Here is a 17,949-nt window from a genome sequence, read left to right on the forward strand (position 1 = left end):
AAGATTTTGGAAATGTATGAGTTTGGGAATATATTCATTGGTTGGATTAAGTTACTTTATAGGCACCCTGTAGCGGCAGTACAAACAAATGAATTAATTTCACCCGGCAGGGTTGCCCTCTTTCCCCATTATTGTTCTGTCTTGCCCTGGAACCATTAGCAGCCACGATAAGAAAGGAGGATGATTTTCCAGGGGTGCTGGCGGGAGGTGTGGTGCATAAGCTTTTGCTTTACGCAGAAGATGTTTTATTATTTGTCTCTGACCCCACTAGATCTATGCCTTGCCTCCACAGAATTATTAATTCCTTTTCCAAGTTCTCTGGATACAAAGTCAATTGGTCTAAATCCGAAGCTTTGGCTCTGACTGCGTACTACTCAGTAACGGCCTTTCAGCTGAGTGCCTTTCAATGGCCCAAACAGGGCATTAAGTATTTGGGTATTTTATTCCCGGCAAATTTGTCTTTAATTTTGACCCTTTAATTAAAAAGTTTTCGAGCGATGTGGACAGGTGGGTTTCATTACATTTATCTATTATTGGGAAGGTTAATGTTATTAAAATGAACTGTATTCCAAAATTCAACTACCTGCTACAGCCATTCCCAATAGATGTCAACCCTCTCTTATTTCAAGCAATTTGATAGAATTGCAAAGTCCTTCATTTGGAATGGTAAACGTCCTAGACTACATTTCAACAAATTGCATAGGACGACTGACAAAGGTGGGCTAGGCTTACCCAAAATTTTGTTTTATTATTATGCGTTCGGTCTCAGGCATTTGGCTCACTGGTTGCTTCCACCTGAAAGAGCCCCTCCCTGGTTTTTTATTGAACAGAAAGTCCTTGCCCCTATTTCACCATTGCAAAGCCTTTCTATAAGACTAACCGGAGATGTTAAGTCACACCCCGTTATTTCACATTTGCACATGATTTGGACAAGAGTGGCCAGAGTATTTAATTCAGACATTTATTTAAATGTTGCCTCAAGCATATGGCTGAACCCAAAATTATGTATCAATAAGTCCCCTTTCTGTTGGTCAGAGTGGATTGTGAGGGGGTTTGTTACACTCTGTGACCTGTATGAGAGTGGAGTGTTGAGATCTTTTGATAATTTGAGTCATCATTTTAGGATTCCCAGATCTCAGTTTTTTAGGTATTTACAGCTGCACCACCTGCTCTATACTATTTTTGGGAGTAGCATACAAAGCGGCAGATACTCTGGGAGTGGTGATTACTGCTTTTGGAAAAGGTCATGAGGCATCAGTGTATTACTCCCTGCTAATTCAGTGTCTGGGGGATGGAGTTTTAACTTCTGTCAAGAGATTATGGTTGAAAGATTTAAACTTGGTATTGGAGGAAGGAGTGTGCGCTAGAATTTTAAAAAAACATCAAGTCTGCATCTAGAGATCCAAGGGTGCACCTTATGCAATTCAAGATATACATTGATTCTACTGGACCACCTCTAGATTGTAAGAACTGGGTCCTGACAAGTGTGATGGTTGCCAGACAGATTGCTTTGAGGGGATGGAAGTTGGCTGGAGCGCCGTCATTTCAGGAGTGTAGCACGGAGATTGGGAGGGCAAGACAGATTTGGATTTGTTTGTTGGGAAATGGGGCAAGTGGTTGGCATTCTTGGAGGGCTCTCGGGGAGAGGTAGTGGAGAGATAGATTTAGATGTGTGATTATTATATATTTTGAATTTTTTTATTTTTTTATATTTTTGTATTTTATTTTATTTATTATATACCAAGAAATTGTCCTATTATATCCACTTTTGAGCCTCCTGATGTCTAAGAAATAAGTAATATAATAGATTAATTAAAAACATCTTCAGCTGGTCATGACAATATTTCAGCATTTCTTGTCAAACAGGTGAAACAGTCAATATTACACCCACTTGCTCAAATTTTTTCTCTGTCTATGAAAACAGGTGTTGTGCCAGAGGATTTAAAAATAGCCAAAGTTATTCCTCTACTTAAATCAAAATCAAATCCCTTTATTGTCACTCAACCATATACACAATTGCAACAGTGGGTGAAAGTCTTGGGTGAAGTTCCGAGCAACATAGCAGTCATGACAGTGATGAGACATATACCAATTTACAATAAACATCAGATTTACACAACACAATTTACATATCTAATATACACATGATTACACACAACACAATATACAAATAATAATATACAATACACACAATATAGAATACACTTACACACAATGTAGAATACACAGTATACAATAAAAACAGTATATATAAAATATACAGTAGGTTGTATTGTGCTGTATTGACATTCAGGCTGTTGGTTGATAGTCAGTTGCCAGTGTGTTGTTAAGAGAGAAAATAATACACACTGCCTGGTATATATGTCCTGGAGGGAGGGAAGCTCACCTCCAATGATGTGTCTGGCAGTTTGCACCACGCTTTGCAGGGCTTTGCGGTTGAGGGCAGTGCTGTTGCCGTACCAGGCAGTGATGCAGCCAGTCAGGATGCTTCCTACAGTGCTGGTGTAGAACTGTGTGAGGATGTGGTGGTTCATTCCAAACTTCCTCATCTGTCTCAGGAAGAAGAGGAGCTGGTGAGCCTTCTTCACAATGGCCTCAGTGTGGACGGACCATGTGAGTTCCTCAGTGATGTGGACACAGAGGAACTTGAAGCTGCTGACTCTCTCCTCTGGTGCTCCATTGATGGTGATTGGGCTGTGTTCTCTGTCTTTTCTCTTGAAGTCCACCACAAGTTCCTTGGTCTTGCTGATGTTGAGGGAGAGGTTGTGCTCCTAACACCAGCATGTCAGAATGTGCACTTCCTCTCTGTAGGCTGATTCATCATTGTCAGTGATCAGACCTACCACCGTCATATCATCAGCAAACGTAATGATGGCATTGGAGCTATGTGTTGCCACACAGTCATGTGTGTACAGTGAATACAGGAGTGGGCTGAGAACACAGCCCTGTTGGGCTCCAGTGTTGAGGGTCAGTGATGAGGAGATGTTGCTGCCCATTCTAACCACCTGGCATCTGCTTGACAGGAAGTCCAGGATCCAGCTGCACAATGAGCTGTTTAAGCCCAGAGCCCTGAGTTTCTCATCTAGCTTGGAGGGCACTATGGTGTTGAATGCTGAGCTGTAGTCTACAAACAGCATTCTCACATATGTGTTCCTTTTATTCAGGTGGGAGAGAGCAGTGTGTAGTGTAGATGCAATGGGATCATCAGTGGAGCGATTGTTGCTGTATGCAAACTGCAGTGAGTCCATTGAGGTGGGCAGCACAGAGCAGATGTAATCTCTGATTAGTCTCTCAAAGCATTTGCTGATGATTGGGTGCAGAGCAACAGGATGCCAGTCATTTAAGCAAGTGATTTTGGATTGCTTTGGTACAGGCACAATGGTGGACATTTTAAAGCATGTGGGGACTACAGACAAAGAGAGGGAAAGGTTGAAAATGTCCATAAAAACACCAGCCAGTTGGTTCATGCACGCTCTGATGACACGGCCCGGAATGCCATCTGGACCCACGGCTTTACGGATATTCACCATCAGAAGGATTGGGTTACATCCGCTACAGAGATGGAGAGTGAACTAACCTCTGTAGTTTCGGCCACGAGAGTTCTCTCCGTGAGGGCTGTGTTATTTCCCTCGAAACGAGCATAAAAAGTATTTAGCTCATCCGGGAGAGAGGCAGCGGTGTTCACCGCAGAGTTTTTATTCCCTTTGAAGTCTGTGATGATATTAATTCCCTGCCACATGCTTCTAGAGTCTGTCGTGTTGAACTGTCCTTCAGTCTTGTCCCTGTACTGGCGTTTGGCTGCTCTGATAGTTTTGCGGAGGGCATAACTGGCTTGTTTATGCTCCTCCGCGTTCCCAGAATTAAAAGCGGAGGTCCGTGCATTAAATGCCGTGCGAACATTGCTATTAACCCATGGTTTCTGGTTAGGGTAGATTCGTATTGTTGCCTCAAGTGTCAACTACAAGATTTCTGGTAATTTTTGTTGATGAGAGTTTGAGATGGAGAGAACAGATTGACTTGGTTAGAAGAAAAATAAATAAATCTATAGGTATAATAAGGAAAGTTAGTCATCTTGTCACCACAAACTGTCTTCTTACTCTTTATTATAGTCTAATTTATCCCTATCTTTCATATTGTAATATAATTTGGGTGAATACTTTTCCTACTACTTTCCACAACATTTTGGTCCTCCAGAAACATTTTGTTAGGACTGCAACACGATCAGAGTCATATATTTCTGCTCCTCTATTTCAGAAACTCCAGATTCTTACTATTTATGATATTAATATTTCTCAAAAATGTGTTTTCATTTATAAGATATATTCAAGTGAAGCATTTCAAGATTTATTTTAAAGCAAATTCACAGGTCCATTCTTACTTAACTCGTCAATATTCAGATTTTCATCCTCCTAAATTTATCACTTGTAGAGGTCAATTTTCGATAAGATTCAGGGGTACCAAATTATGTAATGTTTTTTCTCAACTGGCAAAAAAAAAACTTCTATAAAATGTTACAAATGATGCTTAAAAGATCACTTAATTTCTGCCTTGTAAATGATTTCCCCTATTTTCAAATCAAATCACTTTTATTGTCACACAACCGTATACACAAGTGCAATAGTGGTTGAAAATCTTGGGTGCAGTTCTGAGCAACATAGCATTCGTGACAGTGATGAGACAATTTACAATAAACATCAGATTTACACAACACAATTTACATATCTAATATACACATAATTACACACAACACAATATACAAATATACAATGTACAGTATACAATACACACAATATAGAATACACATACACACAATATAGAATACACATTACACAATAAAAATAGTATATATAGTATATATAAAATATACATTTATTATTTATTGTTGTCCATGTATTCATGTTTTAATTATTTCATTCATAGTGACATGTATTATTACTATTGTTCAGGAATCATTACAGGTGTATTCAATATCTCACTTATAGGCACTCATACACATACATATGTACAAATGTTTTATAGAAGACTGCACACAGGTATGCACATACACACTATGCACATATGCATGCATACACATGCACATATACACACAGACTACACATATACATGTTATTTACTTATTTTTTGTTTATATATTGATATTTTTATTTATTGTTGTTGTTATTATGATACATATTTTGTTATATTTAGTTTGTCATCATTGTGATATAGTCATTATTTTCTGTATGTTAATTTGGTGTTCTTTATTAACATTATGAAAATGTAACATTATTTAGGTGGAGGCTTTAAATAAGCCCTTACAGGTTTTTCTGCCTCTCCCTGAACTGTATATAAATTGTTATCTTTGCTATTTCATTTTTTGTATACTTTTTAAATCGTGCAAATAAAAATGAATGAATCAATTAATAATTCACTGAAAATCTTCCCCTTTACTAATTTGAATCTGCAGTGCATGTGGGAACATCTTTGCATAGTGCAGCACAGTGAGCGTCCCTGACACAATATAAGGAGAAGGCGGCAGAGGAGAAAAAATTTGCCTACAAACTTCACTGGTTCTTCCGTTTCTTGTCACCACTGCAAATTTGAATGAGTGAAAGTAAACAAGATTTGACAACTAGGGCAGTCTTCTATTTCACTCTCAGTTTTTGCTTATTACCATATTTCTCATAATGAGCTTAGAATATTTATTTTCCTTCTCGTTGTCTTCTACTCTGACAATTTCCCTACAGACTATTCATGTTTGCTCTTATTGCATTTACAAATATGGACAAATTGCCCAATATACAACATTTTACTGTATTTTATTAATCCAATCCAATTCTCGTGGTGTGATTGTTTTCCTATCCTTCACATTCATGCATCCATTTATGTGATCTCCAATTAAAACATCCATCCTTTCATTCAGGAATTAAAAATCTTTAAAATTTTTTAAAAGTTTTCAATCAGTCAGTCAACTACAAACAAATCACCATCTCCTAACTAGCTGTTTGCTGTTAGTTAACCACTCTTAATGATCTAATCTAATCTAGGACTTCTGACATGTCAATGGAATGTACTCTAAACTTTTTCTTACCCTTGACCTTTGCCCCTCAGATAATACTGCATCAGTGTTGACTAAGCGTGCTGGTTTCCGGCGGCGTGAGCAGTCTCTGTATCTGTTGCCTGTGCTGATCGTGGATGGCGGCAGTCCAGCTTTGAGCAGCACTAACACACTTTCTGTGCATGTGTGTGACTGTAACAGTGATGGCGTACCTCAAGCCTGCGGCGCTGTGGCGTTCTCTCTCTCCGCTGGTCTCAGCACCAGTGCTCTACTCACTATACTGAGCTGCATCCTCACTCTACTGGGTAAGGCTCCAACATCACAACATCAACAGCTGTGCATAAAGAAAATCTTCAAAGGAATAGTTCTCCCACAAATGACAATTCTGTCATTATCTATTTACCCTAATGTTGTTCGAAAACCATACAAACTTCTAAGGCAGAGTGTAAACAGTTCCAATGACTTCTCATTAAGAGCAGCATTCTGATCATTCTTCCTAATAACTCATTTAGATTTACACTCACACACACACAAATCATATATTTTCACATCATGTGCTCATTGCTTTAAAAAAATCATCAACCTGGTCTCATAAAACCACATTCTGTATGTACATTTTTCACGGCAGTTTCCTGGTGAAATGAACACTAGAGTTGCTACAACAGCAATGACTTTTATTCACTTTCAAACAAATCACAAGAAAAACGGCAGATTATCAGTTCATAAACATTTACGTTTTGCCCTGTTCCTCACATAATGTTATTTTATGACATCTAAACACTTTTACTATAGTGCATGACTTATTTTAATGTTTGCATTACATAACCAACTACAATAGCTCAACTTGTAGTGCGTTGTATTTGCAATGCGAAGGACCGTTGTATGAGTCCAGCAGGGCATGCGAGTCGACACATGAACTGAAAGTGTTATAGTGGTTGCTTGAGAAATTGTGCTCCCTGTCTGTCACTCACTCAATATCGTGTCGATGTAGTGACACTAGGGGTTCGATCTTGAGAGCCCCAATCACCTTTGCTTAAAATAGAAAAGGCCAATGAAAATTGCAGAGTGGAATTTGCATGCCATTCTCCGCCCAGGACATACGGGTATAAAAGGAGATGGCGTGCATCACTCATTCAGATTTTTTCTTTGGAGCCAATGCTTGTGTGTTCGTCCTCTCACCTCTTGCTACATTGCCGGATTTTTTATGCCGCATATCAGCGGTCACCCTCGCACGGTCAAGTGTGGTGCTTCCCCTGGGCGCTTTGGCAGCCTGAGTCTGTGGGTGCTAAAAGAGTATATTCAAAAGAGTATATTTTCTCTTAAAGAGCTCACGCAAGCGCTTGCCATCTTTTTAAAGATGTCCTTCCGCGTTTGCGCTACTGAATGTGGCCGTTATCTCTCCCCTCCGGATACCCATGAAATCTGCCTCAAGTGTCTGGGGCGCCAGCACACCGAGGCGGCTTTCGTGGAAGGGTTGTGTTCTCATTGCGAGAACATGCCCATGAGAACGTTGCGGTCATGGCTCACTCCCCAACCTGGTCCGTCCTGGGCTGATGCTCAGCCGGCCGGGTCGGCAAGCACCACGGGCGATTTGGATGTGGACATGGGAGTGTTTCCGTCGGCTCAGACCCCGCGGACCTCCCATCCCCCAGCAGGCTCGTTCTGTCCGGACGAGCTGTCAAGTGATGCAGGTGGTCTGCCTCAGGGCGGGTTTAATGTGTCGTTCATGGCTCGCGACGAGGATGAGCTTTCAGTCGTGGCATTGGAGGGTGGGCTTCTGCTATCGGAAGCGGACGAATCTTCTGAGCTCCTGCCCACGGGCAGTAGAGCACAGGATGAGGCGGATGCTGAGAGCTTGCCTGGGTGGCTGCGAACATCGGGCTGAAGTGGAACCCTCCACCCTGCCCTGAGCGTTTGCGTCTGGATGATTGGTTTCTGGGCTCGGAGCGCGACTTTTACTGCCCGTACACGCTTCACGGGCTCGTCCACTCTGACTACCCTCGACGGCAGAGCGGCTAAGGGATATGTTGGGCTTCCCCAGGTGGAGCGTGCCGTAATGGTGCATTTATGCCCGCAGGGCACAGCCACCTGGCGTGACCAACCAAGGCTCCCTTCCAAGGCCTGTAAGTTCTCTTCCTCTTTAATGATGAAGGCTTACAAAGCCACGGGTCAGGCCACTTCTGCCCTGCATGCCATGGCCATCCTGCTGGTCCACCAGGCCATGGCACTGAAAGATCTGCACGAGGGTAGGACTGACCCAGAGCTGATGCAGGAACTGCGCATTGCGACCGACCTCACCTTACGTGCGACGAAGGTCACGGCGCGTGCCCTGGGCCGGACGATGTCCACTCTTGTGGTCCAAGAGCAGCACCTGTGGCTCAACCTTGCAGAGATAAGTGAAGCAGAGACAGTCCGCTTTCTTGATGCGCCCATCTCCCAAGGGGGGCTTTTTGGTGACACCATCGAGGATTTTGCCCATCAGTTCTTGACGGTGAAGAAGCAGACAGAGGTGATTAATGCCGGCCTCAGAGAAAAAAATCTTCCCACGGTAAGTCGGCTCCACCTGCACATCAGCCGGCCCCCAAGAAAGTGTATTTTAAGGGAATTATTTGTCTTTAGGCCTTCAGCGAGCAAGCCAAATTAATCTGTGGCAAGGAACACAAAACTCCATAAGATGTTGGTTAATGGGGAAAAGTAAAAAAAAACCTCAGGAGAAACCAGGCTCAGCTGGGGCAGCCAGTTCCCCTCTGGCTATACAGCATGAATATAACAGCAATATTAGATATCTATGTATAGTACAAGTCATGTATTATTGATTAAACTGAGTAGATGTTAAAGACCAATGTTTAAACTAAAGGATTTTTTATGAACTGTAAGATTAATGATTAAGTGTCTTTGAAGTATATCCCAAATTGACTGTGGAAGTTAATTTATTGTCCATGTATTCCATTTTAAGAGTGTAGTCCATAATATGACCAAGATGATGCAGGCAGAGGTCAGTGAAGTATGCATCGCAGTCCAACTGGAAGCTTGTTGCAGTTCATTTACAGTGAAGTCCGAAGTGCAGGCAGTACCAGTGAAGTATTCCTTGTTGTACGGTTGGAGTTGACAGCAGTTCTTTGTGAAGTCCATCGAAATACTGTATATTGAAGTGATCATCAAAGTGCAGACAGTGATCATCAAAGTGCCCTTCATTGTCTGGTTGGCACAGGCGTAGTAAGTAGTCATTGTTCAGCGACACATAATGGTGGGAGACGAAAATCGGGGTGGACCAGAGCTGTGTTTGTATCAAGTGTTTCTGGTTCTGGCAGACCTGACTAATGCAGTATGAGTTGATGGATAAATTAGGCGTGTGCCTGGCTGAAAAGATGAGTCTTTAGTCTAGACTTAAACTGAGAGAGTGTGTCTGAGTCCCGAACCATGTTAGGAAGATTATTCAATAGTTTAGGAGCCAAATAGAAAAAGGATCTACCTCCTTTTTTGGATTTTGATTCTCTAGGTATTATTAACAGACCAGAATGTTGCGATCGTTGTGAATGTGTTTGATTATAGCGCGATAGAAGGTCGGTTACTGTGAGTACTGAGAAGCTAGACCATTCAAAGCTTTGTAAGTAATTAGCAAAATGTTTAATTGATATGAAACCTAACAGGTAGCCAATGTAGTGACAATAAAATTGGGCTGGTTCTAGTCAGCTGCTGCATTTTTAACTAAGTGAAGCTTATTTAGTTTGGACTCAAGATGGCGCCGAGTATGGCTGCTGCGTTGCGAGCTCCGACACAACATAGTAGTGTTTTGTTTGTTTTGTTCACAATTCTTATGTTTTTTGTCTTGGATGTGGTCTGCCTTATTGTCTACGACAGACAAACACTTTTGGACATTGGTTCAGCAATTTCACACCGTAAACCGGACTTCAAATTCCTCAATGCCGACCCGCTGTTTACAAACATGCAAGCGGAGCCCTTTGTCTGGGCAGCGCGGAAACGCAAAAGGAAAAGGGGAAACAGAGCCGGCGTTCTCATCAGAGTAAGACGCCGTGCAAATCGACCCCCGCAACCCACTATTCTACTGGCAAATGTTCAGTCTCTGGATAACAAGCTCTGCGAGCTGAAAGCACGGATCTCTTTCCAACAAGATATGAGGGACTGCTGCATTATCTGCCTTACGGAAACTTGGATGTCTGCGGAGATTCCAGACTCCCACGGGGTTCTCTGTGCACCGAGCGGACAGAGCGAAAGACCTCTCAGGTAAAAGCAGAGGAGGTGGTGTATGTTTTATGATCAACAAATCCTGGTGTGATCAGAGGAATGTACATTCTATCAAGTCTTTCTGCTCTCCTGATCTGGAATTTCTTTTGCTTCTGTGTCGACCATTCTGGCTACCGAGGGAATTCACAGCGGTCATTATCACTGCTGTGTACATTCCCCCACAAGCCGACACAGACCGGGCACTCAAGGAACTGTATGGGAGTATAAGTGAGCAGGAAACCGCACACCCTGAGGCCGCGTTCATTGTGACCGGGGACTTTAATAAAGCCAGTTTAAAATCAGTCGCACCAAAATACCACCAGCACATTAGTTTCAACACACCGGGTTTTGGACCATTGCTACTCTCCCTTCCGGGATGGCTACAAATCCCTCCCCCACCCAACATTTGGCAAATCGGACCACTCTTCCATTCTGCTTCTGCCCGCTTACAGGCAGAAACTGAAACAGGAAGCACCCACCCTCAGAATGATCCAGTGCTGGTCGGACCAATCAGATTCCATGCTACAAGACTGTTTTGATCACACGGACTGGGAGATGTTCCGGTCCGCCTCTGATGACGACATCGAGCTTTACGCTGATAGCATAATGTGTTTCATCAAAAAGTGCGTGGAGGACGTGGTTCCAACCAGAACAATACGGATCTATCCGAATCAGAAACCATGGATAAATAACGATGTTCGCGCGGTACTTAATGTGCGGACCTCCGCTTTTAATTCCGGGAACGCGGAGGAGCATAAACAAGCCAGTTATGCCCTCCGAAAAACTATCAGAACCGCAAAACGCCAGTACAAGAGCAAGATTGAAGGACAGTTTAACACCACCAACTCTAGAAGCATGTGGCAGGGAATTAACATCATCACAGACTTTAAAGGGAATAAGAACTCCGCCATGAACACCGCTGCCTCTCTCCCGGTTGAGCTAAATACTTTTTATGCTCATTTTGAGGGAAATAACACCGCCCTCGCGGAGAGAGCTCTCGCGGCTGAAGCTACAGAGGTTAATTCACTCTCCGTCTCTGTAACGGATGTAACCTGATCGTTCCGACGGGTGAATATCTGCAAAGCCGTGGACCCAGACGGCATTCCGGGCTGCGTCGTCAGAGTGTGCGTGAACCAGCTGGCTGGTGTTTTTATGGACATTTTCAACCTTTCCCTCTCTTTGTCTGTAGTCCCCACATGCTTTAAAACATCCACCATTGTGCCTGTTCCAAAGCAATCAAAAATAACTTGCTTAAATGACTGGCATCCTGTTGCTCTGACCCCCATCATCAGCAAATGCTTTGAGTGACTAATCAGAGATTACATCTTCTCTGTGCTGCCTCTCTCTCTTGACCAGTTGCAGTTTGCTTACCGCAACAACCACTCCACTGATGATGCCATTGCATCTACAATACACGCTGCTCTCTCCCACCTGGAAAAAAAGAACACTTATGTGAGAATGCTGTTTGTAGACTACAGCTCAGCATTCAACACCATAGTGCCCTCCAAGCTAGATGAGAAACTCAGGGCTCTGGGCTTAAACAGCTCACCGTGCAGCTGGATCCTGGACTTCCTGTCAAGCAGACGCCAGGTGGTTAGAATAGGCAGCAACATCTCCTCATCACTGACCCTCAACACTGGAGCCCCGCAGGACTGTGTTCTCAGCCCACTACTGTATTCCTTGTACACACATGACTGTGTGGCAACACATAGCTCCAATGCCATCATTAAGTTTGCTGATGACACTACGGTGGTAGGTCTGATCACTGACAATGATGAAACAGCCTACAGAGAGGAGGTGCATACTCTGACACACTGGTGTCAGGAGCACAACCTCTCCCTCAACGTCAGTAAGACAAAGGAGCTTGTGGTTGACTTCAGTAGAAAAGACAGAGATCACAGTCCCATCACCATCAATGGAGCACCAGTGGAGAGAGTCAGCAGCTTCAAGTTCCTGGGTGTCCACATCACTGAGGAACTCACATGGTCCATCCACACTGAAGTCGTTGTAAGAAGGCTCATCAGCGCCTCTTCTTCCTGAGACGGCTGAGGAAGTTTGGAATGAACCACCACATCCTCACACGGTTCTACACCTGCACTGTAGAGAGCATCCTGACTGGCTGCATCTCCGCCTGGTACGGCAATAGCACCGCCCACAACCGCAAAGCACTGCAAAGGGTGGTGCGAACTGCCAGACACATCATCGGAGGTGAGCTTCCCTCCCTCCAGGAAATATATACAAGGCAGTGTGTGAAAAAAGCTCGGAGGATCATCAGAGACTCCAGCCACCCGAGCCATGGGCTGTTCTCACTGCTACCATCAGGTAGGCGGTATTGCAGCATCAGGACCCGCACCAGCCGACTCCATGACAGCTTCTTCCACCAAGCAATCAGACTTCTGAACTCTTGATCTCCCACGATCAAAATTCATCAGCACTGCACTTTATTACTCTTACTCTTATATCTCACACCGGACTGTCATAAATTATATTATTATTATATTATATTCTCTCTTAACAACTGACTATCAACCAACAGCCTGAATGTCAATACAGTACAATACTGTACATTCTATATATACTATATATACTTTTTTTATATATTTTTAGTTTTATTGAATAATGTTTATCTATATAGTGTGTATTGTATACTGTACAGTGTATGTTATTATTTGTATATTGTTGAGTGTAATTATGTGTATATCAGATGTTTAAATTGCGCTGTGTTAATTTGATGTTATTGTAAATTGGTACTGTCTCATCACTGTCACGACTGCTATGTTGATCAGAACTGCACCCAAGAATTTCACACACCATTGCACTTGTGTATATGGCTGTGTGACAATAAAGTGATTTGATTTGATTTGATTTTGATTTGATTTATTAAACCTGCAGGACATCCTCCCAGTAGTGCATTACAATATTCTAGGCCAAAAAGTACCCAATCATTTGTGCTAAACATAATGTCTTTATTTTGAAAGTTAATTTGTGCATCATCTTCACAGTATATTGCTTTCTAAAGAATAAATCAATTTCTGTTTTTCTCTTTAGTAAAAATCCATTAGCCGAAAGTTAGACAACCACTCAGGTACCGACATCCCACTGCCAGTGTCTTTACTTGATCCCATATGACACATTGCACCTCGAAACCTTGATCCCTCCAAGCCATTCTGTAGGCACCACATGCTTTAGGACATTCACAGGAACATGCCAACAAGACATCAATATTACATTCACAGAGAGATATATTGGATGGTGGATTCATATTTTCAGCTGTAATATATGAGAGGAGATGTGGAGGAATTAGAGAGAGAGAGAGAGAGAGAGAGAGAGAGAGAGAAAGAGTGAAAACTTGATTTAATATATGAATAATGAATCTTGTAAGAAATATTTCAAAATAGCTAGAAATATTAAAGACCCCTTGAAATCAGAATTTGAGTTTTGTGTCTTTCAGTTCATGTCTGTTAGCTTTTATCTCATCTATTTTCTAGTCTACTTATAAAAGTAATAAAATAATTTTTTTTTTTAAACAACTTTTTGTCCAAATGCTTCAAATGCTCCTTTATATAAATCAGTGTTACAAGATTTAATGAGTCAAGTTGATTTGTAATTGCATTCAATGGTTAAATTAAAACTTTTTAGAGTTGCATATATATAACATTATAATTACCTATAATTTTGGCTGGGCATTTTTATGTTATGTAAGAATCGTAACTTCACCCCGCATGAACCAGGAAAAAAAAAATAGTGCTGTAATTTCTTTTTATCATGTATAATCACATAATTTTTCATAGTTCATATTTCAAAATCGCAGCAGAATATGAAAGTGCTGAAATTTGACTCTATAAATAATTATTTTCTTGTCAAAATGCATTTATTTACATTTTAGGATAGTAAACAAAACAATATGTAACAATATCAACCCCCCACCCCCTAACCTTACAGAGGTCGCACAATACATGCTTTCTGTCACAAATCCCAAAATGTGTTAGTACCTAACACAAATAGTGTTAGGTACTTTCCCATCGCTGTTGTGTGTGTGTTGTGGTGTGTCCGTCAATGCAGTTCTCAATGCACTTTTTATTGGTTGAACTAAAAAATGGATGAAGAAGCCTTGATGTTTAACATGCTTTTCTTTTTCTCTTCTAGTTCTGATGCTGCTGATGGTGTCGATGCTTCACAGACGGAAGGTTCCTCTGTTCCTCGAGGATGAGCAAGATGTGCGCGAGAATATTGTTCGGTACGATGATGAAGGGGGAGGGGAGGAAGATACAGAAGCTTTCGATATGGTTGCCTTGCGCAACCTCAATGTAATTCGTGACTCGACAGCCCGCTGTGATGTCACTCCAGAAACGCCCTCTTTCTACACGTACCCAGCTTTGTCTACATCCAGGACATCTTACAAAATACTTCCTGACAACGTAGTTTTTCGAGAGTTTATCTGGGACAGGCTGAAAGCAGCAGATGTGGACCCCTCAGCACCACCGTACGATTCCCTACAGATGTATACGTTTGAGGGAAGTGGCTCAGCGGCAGAGTCTCTAAGCTCGGTGGAATCATTAAGCTCAGATTCAGAGCAGAGTTACGACTACCTCAGCAATTGGGGGCCGCACTTCAAAAAACTGGCTGACCTGTATGGAAATCTTGAAGGAAGCAGTATATTCTCTTAGCTTTTTGTGTCATGGCAAAGGTCAAAATGTTTGTTCATCAACAAACTTTTGACTAACATTTGTTCTTGTTCTAGAGGAGTAAAATAAGTGAGGTGTCAGGTCTGTACATTGTTTGGTAGCTTGAACAGGCTTGATGATTTTTAGGAGAACTTATTGAGATCAGCACTAATTGTTGCAGAGAAAACTTAGGCTTGGCACCATGGTTTGCTTTGGTGGATGTATTTAACTGTGTGGATGCAAAAATATGGAATACATTTTGCACTGCAGAGAGTTTACAGCCATGATCACAGTTTTAAAAAGAGCTTGGTAAAGTTTACCACAACATACCTCAACTGCTGTAATTTAATGATAAAACAGTAAACGTCTTCTGGCCAAACACAGAATGTATCTGTATCTGTCAGGATGGTCCAGAAACAGTTAATTCTCTTAACCAGGTTAACCAGGCTAAATGTCCAAAAACCTGCTTTCACTTTACCGTTATTGTCATGAAGTAGGGTTGCATTCTAACCCAACGTGCTCAGTATCTTGTCTTTATTAAAAGCATTTTAAGGAGTGTTGGTCATCTTGTTTGTGTGCTTGGATCTGTCATGGAAAATTAATTCTTGGAAAAGATAAAAAAGGACCTGTGAGAAAACAATCTCAGTTGCCATTGTTCTAAAGTTATCCTTGAGCATTCACTTTATTGTGACCTGCAGTTTCAGTCTAGCACAAATGTTAACCAGTACTCCATTCTAGCATGTGTAACAGTTTGTTGTCATTTTTATTGATTGTATAGTTTTAAGTTCTGCTATTTACTCAGTCTAAATTGACTGATTTTACTTACCTAACCATTATCATTAAAGGTGCAGTAAGCAATTTTAGCAGTTCTGGAACTTCCACCAGACTTAGCAATTGAATTAGCCATGGCTCCTCTTTCCAAAACACCACACTCAAAAGATATGCACACACACAGATACACCTGGAGACTGTTGTATTGGAGCAGATGGAGGGGGAAGTGTCTAAGCGTTTCAAACGCACAGGACACCATACCGGCACGTATGTAAACACATACGGGCTTCTGTTGTGCACTGTGCACAATGATTAACAAGCAGAAACAAAGGATCTGACCATGGACCACAGACATTCCCCCGCTGTTTTTAGTCTTAAATAATGAACTTACAGCACCTTTTAAAATAAGGAATTTGCTTAAAAGCCACTGTTTACAAAGGAGCATATGATGTAGATGCATACATTTATCCAATTTAAAACTTGATGTAGTGTGTATATTGCCACTGTCATCACCAAGAGGCGATGTTTTAAAAAAGGTTTCCAGAAGATTCCACCTATCTTTCATTGGTTGGCCAAACAGATAGCGCTGCCCCAAACTCATGCTATTTTTTAAGCCAATGTTGCGATGTCAGACTGGTCAGGATACTCAAAATAGTGCCACAGAGTCACAGGGCCCTATTTTAGGACCGCTGCATCTTAAGCGCAGTGCTATGCAATGTGCCGTACGTGCAAAGTCAGTGGGCATGGTCGATCGGTATTTTCATGCAAACTTACACTAAGTCTAAGCTAAGTGGGTTGCCGAAATCACTGTCCGCAAAGCGCAAGGAATATACAGCCATTCATAAGATGTTGGTATCTAGGGCTAGCATGGGCTGTATGTATACAGTGCATCCGGAAAGTATTCACAGCGCTTCACTTTTTCCACATTTTGTTATGTTACAGCCTTATTCCAAAATGGATTAAATTCATTATTTTCCTCAAAATTCTACAAACAATACCCCATAATGACAACGTGAAAGAAGTTTGTTTGAAATCTTTGCAAATTTATTAAAAAATAAATAAATAAAAATAATTTAAAAAAAAATCACATGTACATAAGTGTTCACAGCCTTTGCTCAATACTTTGTTGAAGCACCTTTGGCACCAATTACAGCCCCAAGTCTTTTTGAGTATGATGCTACAAGCTTGGCACACCTATTTTTTGGGCAGTTTCTCCCATTCTTCTTTGCAGGACCTCTCAAGCTCCATCAGATTGGATGGGGAGCGTCGGTGCACAGCCATTTTCAGATCTCTCCAGAGATGTTCAATCGGGTTCAAGTCTGGGCTCTGGCTGGGCCACTCAAGCACATTCACAGAGTTGTCCCGGAGCCACTCCTTTGTTATCTTGGCTGTGTGCTTAGGGTCATTGTCCTGTTGGAAGATGAACCTTCGCCCCAGTCTGAGGTCCAGAGCGCTCTGGAGCAGGTTTTCATCAAGGATGTCTCTGTACATTGCTGCATTCATCTTTCCCTCGATCCTGACTAGTCTCCCAGTTCCTGCCACTGAAAAACATCCCCACAGCATGATGCTGCCACCACCATGCTTCACTGTAGGGATGGTATTGGCCAGGTGATGAGCGGTGCCTGGTTTCCTCCAGACATGATGCTTGCCATTCAGGCCAAAGAGTTCAATCGTTGTTTCATCAGACCAGAGAATTTTGTTTCTCATGGTCTGAGAGTCCTTCAGGTGCCTTTTGGCAAACACCAGGTGGGCTGTCATGTGCCTTTTACCAAGGAGTGGCTTCCGTCTGGCCACTCTACCATACAGGCCTGATTGGTGGAGTGCTGCAGAGATGGTAGTTCTTCTGGAAGGTTCTCCTCTGTCCACAGAGAAATGCTGGAGCTCTGTCAGAGTGACCATTGGGTTCTTGGTCACCTCCCTGACTAAGGCCCTTCTCCCCTGATCGCTCAGTTTGGCCAGGCAGCCAGCTCTAAGAAGAGTCCTGGTGGTTCCAAACTTCTTTCATTTACGGATGATGGAGGCCACTGTGCTCATTGGGACCTTCAATGCTGCAGAAATTTTTCTGTACCCTTCCCCAGATCTGTGCCTCGATACAATCCTGTCTCGGCGGTCTACAGACAATTCCTTGGACTTCATGGCTTGGTTTGTGCTCTGACATGCACTGTTAACTGTGGGACCTTATATAGACAGGTGTGTGCCTTTCCAAATCATGTCCAATCAACTGAATTTACC

General features: G+C 42.2%; 1 protein-coding gene across 1 annotated transcript in view; it reads left to right on the forward strand.

Moving 5' to 3' along the window:
* LOC127432012 (cadherin-7-like) overlaps positions 1-17,949 on the forward strand; it is a 284,601-nt gene that overhangs the window by 262,217 nt on the left and 4,435 nt on the right. Inside the window, exons 10-11 of the mRNA XM_051682740.1 lie at positions 6,091-6,342; positions 14,429-14,935. Coding sequence (XP_051538700.1) covers positions 6,091-6,342; positions 14,429-14,935 — 759 coding nt within the window. The remainder of the gene's footprint in view (positions 1-6,090; positions 6,343-14,428; positions 14,936-17,949) is intronic.

Source organism: Myxocyprinus asiaticus, chromosome 41 (assembly GCF_019703515.2).
Source record: "Myxocyprinus asiaticus isolate MX2 ecotype Aquarium Trade chromosome 41, UBuf_Myxa_2, whole genome shotgun sequence".
Lineage (NCBI taxonomy): Eukaryota > Metazoa > Chordata > Actinopteri > Cypriniformes > Catostomidae > Myxocyprinus > Myxocyprinus asiaticus.